This window comes from Plecotus auritus, assembly GCF_963455305.1.
Source record: "Plecotus auritus genome assembly, chromosome: 7".
Taxonomy (NCBI): domain Eukaryota; kingdom Metazoa; phylum Chordata; class Mammalia; order Chiroptera; family Vespertilionidae; genus Plecotus; species Plecotus auritus.
This window is the reverse complement of record NC_137774.1, coordinates 70,109,228-70,117,237: the sequence shown is the minus strand read 5'-3', so window position 1 is coordinate 70,117,237 and position 8,010 is coordinate 70,109,228. Positions and strand designations below refer to the sequence as shown.

The 8,010-nt window shown below is 57.1% G+C and overlaps 1 protein-coding gene across 1 annotated transcript; it reads left to right on the top strand.

Moving 5' to 3' along the window:
* Positions 1–3,135: 3,135 nt before the first annotated feature.
* On the top strand, positions 3,136–4,902 carry LOC308252675 (mastin-like; the record flags this gene model as incomplete). The annotated part of the gene is made up of 5 exons (XM_080677430.1): positions 3,136–3,196; positions 3,383–3,563; positions 3,793–4,064; positions 4,516–4,652; positions 4,738–4,902. The coding sequence occupies 5 exons, from the start codon at positions 3,136–3,138 to the stop codon at positions 4,900–4,902; spliced, it is 816 nt and encodes a 271-aa protein (XP_080533556.1).
* Between the last annotated feature and the right edge of the window lie 3,108 nt (positions 4,903–8,010).

The following is an 8,010-nucleotide window of genomic DNA, read 5'->3' as shown; positions in this document are numbered from 1 at the left end:
GAGGGGCTTCAAACCAAGCACCGGAACAGTGGGCTGCACTTCTCCCAACCCCCTCTTCTTCATCCCCTCCATCTGATTCCTAGCCGCCCATCACTGATGCTCTCTCCTCCTTCTTTGCTCTGAGTTGATACCGTGCATTTGTCTGCTGCTGTGCCGTCACTGAGGCTGGGCCTAGGAGGATGGGCAGGTCGGCCGGGCCATTCAAGCACCCACTTCACTGGACGGCCACTCGGTTCCCATTTCCACAGCTTTCTGGTACCAGCTGCCTAGTTTGCCTCACTCTGCCCTGTGGCTTCCTGGGACATCCTCACCTGTATTTTCCTCCTGGCAAACTTGGGGGTCAGTTTGAATGTTCCAGATTTGCCTGCTGTTCATATTTTTTTTTAAATAAATATATTTTATTGACTTTTTACAGAGAGGAAGGGAGAGGGATAGAGAGTTAGAAACATTGATGGGAGAGAAATATTGATCAGCTGCCTCCTGCACACCTCCTACTGGGGATGTGCCCGCAACCAAGGTACATTCCCTTGACTGGAATCGAACCTGGGACCTTTCAGTCCGCAGGGTGACGCTCTATCCACTGAGCCAAACCAGTCAAAGCCTGCTGTTCATATTCTATTTGGATTTGAAGAGTTGATATTTGATGACACCGTCTCTTTTTAACAACATTGAATGACATTTTATTTCGTGTGAATTTCCTTGTCAAGGAAGTTTTGTGGTTGTCACGGACTCTGGATTAGGAATGTAAGGACACGGCCATGAATGGAGTCTTTACCATCATGGCATCGCATTAGTTATGACTGAGATTAAAAGATGAGTTTCTTCTTCTTTCTCTCCTGATTTGTGTTTAAAACATTTATCTTGCATGCAGACACCTTGGGAAACTTAATCTTAAAAGCTTTTCAGTTGAGGCTTTTGGCTTTTCTGGGAAGAAGATCGTATTATCTGCCAATGATAGTCACGAGATTTCCCCCCAAGACCCTCAAACCTCTTGTTTCTGTTTCGGGCAGATCTGCTCGAACTGATCAAATGCTGTCTTTGTCCCAGGTCTGGCCCAGCTGGTTATTGCCCAGCCTGGTGCCGGGGGATGGGAAGTCTGGGTCCAGCATCAGGCTGGGCGTTGGGGCCTGTGGCTTCTCGCTGATACCTCTGTGACTTGCCTTCCTGTCATCTGGCCCTGGGAACCAGCCCCAAACCCACATCCTCTGTCGAGGTGGGTAAAGGTTGGGGCTCTGTCTAAACCAGTGGCAGGGAGGGAGGAAGCCCCCCCTTATCACCCAAGGTCTTGTCCCTGGGCCTGTAGGACTTGTTGGTCTATGAGCCCAGCCTGTTCTCTCCTGGGTGCTCACTCTCCCCACCATGGGGCCCCCTGGCCATGTTAAAACCTGGTTGTTTCCTGTGGAGATCCCCAGTGTCCCCTGAGGATTCTGATTCTGGGTACCCCCGGAGACACCAACATCTCAGCAAGGATGACAGGGACTCTCGCCCCAGGAGGGAATGATGGGTTTCTAGAGACCTGAGCTCATCTAAGTGCTGCAAAGCATCCCTTGATGATCTCCTCACTGGGCTCAAGGGGGACAGAGGACCGGGCGTGGTTCGGGAGTGTGGGAACCCCTCTTGCTTCTCCTCTCAAAGCATTGTCTGGTCCTATCCCATGCTTGGTGGAGAATGATTTTCAGAATGTCAAAGAGTGGAAAAGTCTGTCCCTGACGGATGGCCGGCCTCAGCCTGGGGTTGGACTTGGGGGACAGAGATCCTCCATTCAGAAAGCAGGGAGTGTGAGAGGGGAGGTTGGCTCCCAGCGCTGTGGGGGTGCCGGGAGTATGCAGGAGGTGAGGAGAACTAGCATTATATTGGCACCTCTCACACCCTTTGCTGTGCATTTTGACAAAGCTTGATCATGCATAGGATGTATGAGGACAGCTGAGCAGATGCCTGAGTGTCCTGGGGAGGCCGTAACAAATGCCACAGACCCAGACTTTTAAACAAAACCGTATTCTGTCACAGTGTTGGAGGCTGGAAGTCTACAATCAAGGTGTCAGCAGGCCCCCACTCCCTCCAAAGGCTCCAGGGCAGCTGCCTCCTCCATCTCATGCTGCTGCTGGCAAACTCTGTCTGCAGGTACAACGAGTCTGTCCTTTTTGGGGGACACTGTGAGCCTCAAAAGAAGGAGGGGGGCAGGGAAGCACTGGACCTGCTGCTCTCCTTCCCCCGCCCCCCGCACTTAGCTCAGGTGCCAGTCCCCCATTCCATCCGTGCCCCTGTTCTGTTTTGTTTCAGAGCATCTGATTTATTTATTTAGTTTCTCACCCGAGGATATGCTTATTGATTTTAGAGAAAGGAAGGGAGAGGTGTGAGAAACATCGATTGTTTGCCTCTTGTACGCGTCCCGATCGGAGAATGAACCCTCTACCTAGGTATGTGACCTGACTGGGAATTGACCCTGAGACCCTTTATTATACAGGACTCTGCAAAGCATCTTATTTTTTAATTTTTCTTATTTTTATTTTATGTGCATACTGTCATCTTATTACTGAAATGTCTCCAGCACCAATATTTTTATTATTTTTATTTTTTGTTAATCCTCACCCAAGGATATTTTTCCATTGATTTTTAGAGAGAGTGGAAGGGAGAGGGAGAGACAGAGAGAAACAGTGATGTGAGAGAGACACATTGATTGTTTGCCTCCTGCATGAACCCTGACCAGCACCGGGGAACCTGCAACCAAGGTATGTACCCTTGACCAGAATCGAACCTGGGACTCTTCAGTCCGCAGGCTGATGCTCTATCCACTGAGCCATACCAGCTAGTGCTCTAGCACCAATACTGAGTGACTTCTCAGAGAGGACCCCCATATTTCTTGTCTGATAGCTGGTCTGCTGGTCATCACTGGACCCACTGAAGGGATAAGCCCTGCCTCCTCCCAAGCCCCACCCCAAAGGAGGGCTGCTTCCCCTTGGGCCAGTTTCTGGGCAGGAGGGTAAAAGGGCTCAGAGGGGTCCAGGAGCAGAAGACAGAGAGGCCTGGCATGGTGAGGACGCTGCTCAAATCCCCATCCTTTTCATTCCCAGGCTGTGTCCCTGCCCTAGATCTCCTCACTGGCTCTCCCCCTTCCCCTCTCCTCTCCTCCTGAGAATGCTGTGGCTGCTGGTCCTGACTCTTCCCTGTCTGGGGGGCTCCATACCTGTGACCTCAGGTGGGTGCTGACCCCCCAGGACTGGCTTGTCTCCGAACCCCTGACTCTGACCTCTCAGAGGCCGACCCAGGGATGGGGTGGTGATCCCCCTCTGAGGGTGGCTCTGGGAGGGACTGAGGATGGGGCCATGCTGAGTGCCGGGCAGAGGTGCCTGGGTCCCTGATGGCTCCTCCTCTGCTTCCCCAGATCCCGGCCCAGGGACTGAGCTGGTGGGCATCATGGGGGGGAATGATGCTTCCAATGGGGCGTGGCCGTGGCAAGTGGGCCTGTGGTTCTGGAATCAAACAAAGGACCAGTGGCGTCTCTTTTGTGGGGGGTCCCTCATCCACCCCCAGTGGGTGCTGACCGCTGCCCACTGCATTCGAGGGTAAGTCCCTACTCTGTCAGCACACAGGATGGGGGGTGGGTGGACAATATCAGGAGGCATTTGATATGTGTTGTGGGCAGATCCTGGGCTGAGTGGCTGCAGACCCCCCACCAGGATTCAGCTTCCTGGCGCTCCCCTTGCCCACCACAGAGGGGAGGTCTCTGGGCTCTGAGGGGCTGGCCCACTTCCTGCCGCAGCCTCTTAGAAGCTTTGTGCCTTCTGTCCCCAGGAGAAACCCAGTGCCTTGGCACTTTAAGGTCCAACTAGGACGAGTGAGACCCTCACTCAATGGCAGTGTGCAGGTGGCTAGGATCATCCGTCACCCGGAGTACAGGCTTGAAAAGGGAGCAGTAGGTGGGGCGGATGTGGCACTTCTCAAACTGGAGGACTCTGTGCGACCATCTAACCTCGTCAGGTGGATCAGACTCCCGCCAGCCTCCTCCGCATTCCCCCCAGGCACACGGTGCTGGGTGACTGGCTGGGGCAGGATTGGTCCTGAAGGTAAGAACCAGGATAATGGGTGGGAGTGGGAGGAGGAGACTGAGGGTGATACCCTGGGGCGGGTGGGTGGGAGGGCAGGCATTACAGAGGAGGCCTCAGCTGGGGTCCCTCCGGGGTCTCCCTTGGGTGTAGGAGGCACACAGCTCGAGAGGACTCTGTTCAGGAGTAGAGTCTAAAGTAGCAAGAGTGAGGCATGGCCATTTTTTTAAAAATAAAATTTATTTGTGGATAAAAAATGTATTTCTCTCTTTTTTTTTTTCCTTTCTGAGCTTGGTGCCCCCAGTGTCAGCCTAGAGATTATCAGCCCACTGGCCTGGATTGAACCCGGAGAGTTGGGGTCTTAGGTGACTCCCAGGGTCCCCCTGGAGGCACTGAGGCTCAGTGTGTGGTTCTAGAACCTGTGACTGTACGCCCCCTCAGGACCACAGGCTCACTCGGCTTCTTCTCACAGAGCCGCTTCCGCCGCCCCAGAATCTGCAGGAAGTGGAGGTCCCCATCGTGGCAAATAAGACCTGTAGGCAGCAATACGGCAACTTTATCAAGGACGACATGCTGTGTGCAGGGAGCCCGGGCCGGGACTCCTGCGAGGTGAGACCCCCAGACTGTAGCCTCCATCCACTGCTCCTGCCTGCAGGGTCCCTGAGCATTGGCCACCTGTCTCTTCTTCCCGCAGGGTGACTCTGGGGGCCCCTTGGTCTGTAAATGGAGGAACACCTGGGTCCAGGTAGGGGTGGTGAGTTGGGGGAAGAGCTGCGGTCTTCCCAACTTTCCTGGAGTCTATGCCCGAGTGACATCCTTCTTGTTTTGGATCCACGGTCATATTCACTCCTCTCACTGAGCCCGGGCCAGGCAAGGATGCTGCCCATATGAGATGAAGACAGGCTCTCCAGGGGTCTGGGGACCCTCACTGCTCCTTCCCAATGCCAGCTCTTCATTGCACCTAGCGCCCTCCTCCACCCCAGCCCCTCTGAGGTCCTCCTGCCTCAGCCACCTCCATCAGTCTGTCTCTCCCCTGACAGGCAAAAGGGAGAGGAGGGATGTGCTCTGAAGTCGGGCGGGACACTGCAGGACTCCTGCCTCCTCCCCACCCTCTGTAGCTCATTAAACTGCATGAAAAACTGCTCTGGACTGAGTGTACTTACCTGTGGGCGTGGCCAAGGCGGCCGTGGGTGGTCGGTCCTGGTGGGGAACCCAGGCTCTGGAAGGTGGACCAGGTGGGGATAGGCAACTATGGCTGCAGCGACATGGGTGGGCTCTTTTGGCTGGGGAGGAGGATGAGTGTTCTGCCTGGGGCTGGAGACCACAGCCCGAGGGCTGCTCCCAGAGCGGTCCAGACCTTCCCTCTTCCTCCTTCCATCGCGGTCAGTGTGGAATGGATGTTTTGAAGGACTTGGACTTGGCAGCATACAAACAGGGAGCATTGTTTTCCATGGTCACCACTGCTCTGCCTGACCCGGCGGCCACTGAATCCTCATTTCCCAATTTGATCAACTCCTTGGACCGAATGAAGTGCAGCCTCATTTCCACTCAGTCTCCCATTCTGAGCTTCTCCCGAGCAGGGAGAACCTGCAGGGGCCAGGGACAAGCCAAGTCCCCCTCTTCCCTGCCCCCGTCCTCCGCCTCCCCACGCGCCCGGGTCCTCGTTGGTCTGTGGCGGCCAGAGAGGAGGATGGAGAGGCGGACCCCCATCCTCCCCGAGGCCGCTCTCCCGGCGCTGGCGCCCCTGCTGGAGAAGCACCGCGGTGCACCGTCCTCTCAGGCTCCACAAAGCCCATCCTTTCTCCCCGGGGCTGGGAGGGGCTTCCAGTGGACAGAGGAGCTTCTCTCTCAAATGGAGAAGTGAGAAGCGGCTGTGGAGCCCCTCCTGCCCCAGGCAGTGACGTGCAGTCCTGCTGCGTTAGGATTTGGGAGGAAGGCTGGTGCCCGGCTTGGGTGGGTGCCTGCACCTGCAGGTTGGGGCCAGGACCCAGGAGAGCCTGGGAGCCTGAGGCGGCCTGTATTGTGGGTGAGGGGGCTCCATTCCCTGCAGCGGCAGGCTGGTCCCCAGTCTGATTCTAAAATGTGGTGGCGGCCTTCGAGTCCCTGCCCAGTGCCCAGGACCCCTGCCCCTGAGGCCAGGGTGGAGAAGCCCTCCTTCTCCTGTGACCTGGTCCTTCGGGGAGGGCTGCACTCCAGTTAGGGAGAGTGGAAGCTCCAGGGCGGGCGGAGCAGGAGCTGCGTCCCCCATGTGCCCTGGACTGAAGTCTGGGTTTCCTGGCAGCCAGGAGCTCTCCAGGAAATCCTTTTCTGAGACTCAGCTGGAAGGCACCACCTTGCAGATGGCCCCCCTTGGGGATCTGCTCCGCCCAGGGAGGGAGGAGGGGCTGACACAGCACAGCCTGGCGCTGTGCCCTCGCCCTTGGGTTCCAGCACACGTGCTGCCTAAGTGACTGCCCTGTCCACGGGCCCTGTGGATGGGCTCTGCCAGGGGGTCCACAGCCATCCAGGTCCCCCTAGGCCGCCAGAGGGGTGTGGGCTGCCTGCCTTGCCATGGGTTCTGGGGGACTGTGACTCTCTGTAGGGCTTCCTCCATGGGTGAGGGTGTAGTCAGGCCTTTAGTGTTCCAGGGTTAAGAATGAGGGTTGAGTGACTCAGAGGCCAGCGCTCCCAGGGAGGGAGAGGACGTGGGACTTGGTGTTGGAGGGAAGGCTGGAGTGAGACACACCTGGGCCTGGGGCTGTGTCTGCAGGCATGGCCACGAGGGGGGAGGTAGGGCGGGGAGGGGGGCGACCCACAGGGCTCTCTCTCCAGAGGATGGGCTCAGAGCTGCTGCCCACCCCCCGCCCCACTCCCCCCACTTGACTGGAATCATGGCCCTAGCACAGCTTCTTGAACTGATCAGTAAGGCAAGGTGGACGGAGCCAGATGCCTGGGCTGGAGATGGACAGGGGGCTTGTGGCCTCTGGTCACTGAAATCTGTTCTAACTGAGCCCTGAGCAGGCAGAGGTGGGGGCACTGAGCCAGCAGGGCTTTGTCCCCCCAAAAGAGACCCCTACAGGTGAGGTCAGTGCCCATGGGAACCCTGGGGAGGGCGTTGGCCTCTTCCCCTTGTCTGAGGTGACAGGAAACACCCTCAGCGCTTGGAATGCAGGTCCACGCCCTTCCAGGTGGAAGTCACACCTTAGTCACTACCAGGCTCGCCCACCTGTGGTGTCCTGGGGTGGCAGTGAAAGCCCAGGACTGGGGGATGGGGTGTGTGTGTGTGTGTGTGTGTGTGTGTGTGCGCGCGCGCTTAAACAACACAAATTCATTCTCTTACCGGCTGGAGGCCAGAAGTCCCCAATCAAGTTGTTCTGGGGCCACACCTCCTCCCAGGCTCCTGCCTCCTCCACTTCTGGTGGTGCTGGGGCCCTTGGCTTGCAGAGGAACCACTGGACCTCCACCCCGTCCCCCCCACCCCTCTGTGTCTCTCCACATCCTCCCCTCTTCTTACAAGGACACCCATCCCTGGATTTAGGCCTCCCCTACTCCACTCTGACCTCATCTGACCTAGTTCCATCTGCATTTGTTTCTCAGTCAGGTCAGGTTCTGAGGGACCGCACTGGTCCACACTGACCTACCTCATTGGTGAGATTCCAGGCCACCAGGCTGTGTGGTCCTGAGACGGGGAGCGCCCCTGAGGAGGCCAGGGGCTGGCACAGGAAAGCTTTAGGATCCCACGGCCCAGCACCCAGAGGCATCCCCATCAAAACCACAGGCCAGTGCAGGCCTCTGCACCTCTCAGGCGAAGCAGCAAGCTCCACACCTCACAGTGCCCTGCAGCCCAGGATGCTGGCGACACAAAAGGCTGCTGGCTCTGAGCGCTCCCCAGTGCTAGACAGGGCTCCGCTGCAGGTCCAGGCTGCACTGGCGTCACAGGACGCAGCAGACATGATGGTGTTAAAGGTATTGGTGATGGGCCAGCCCC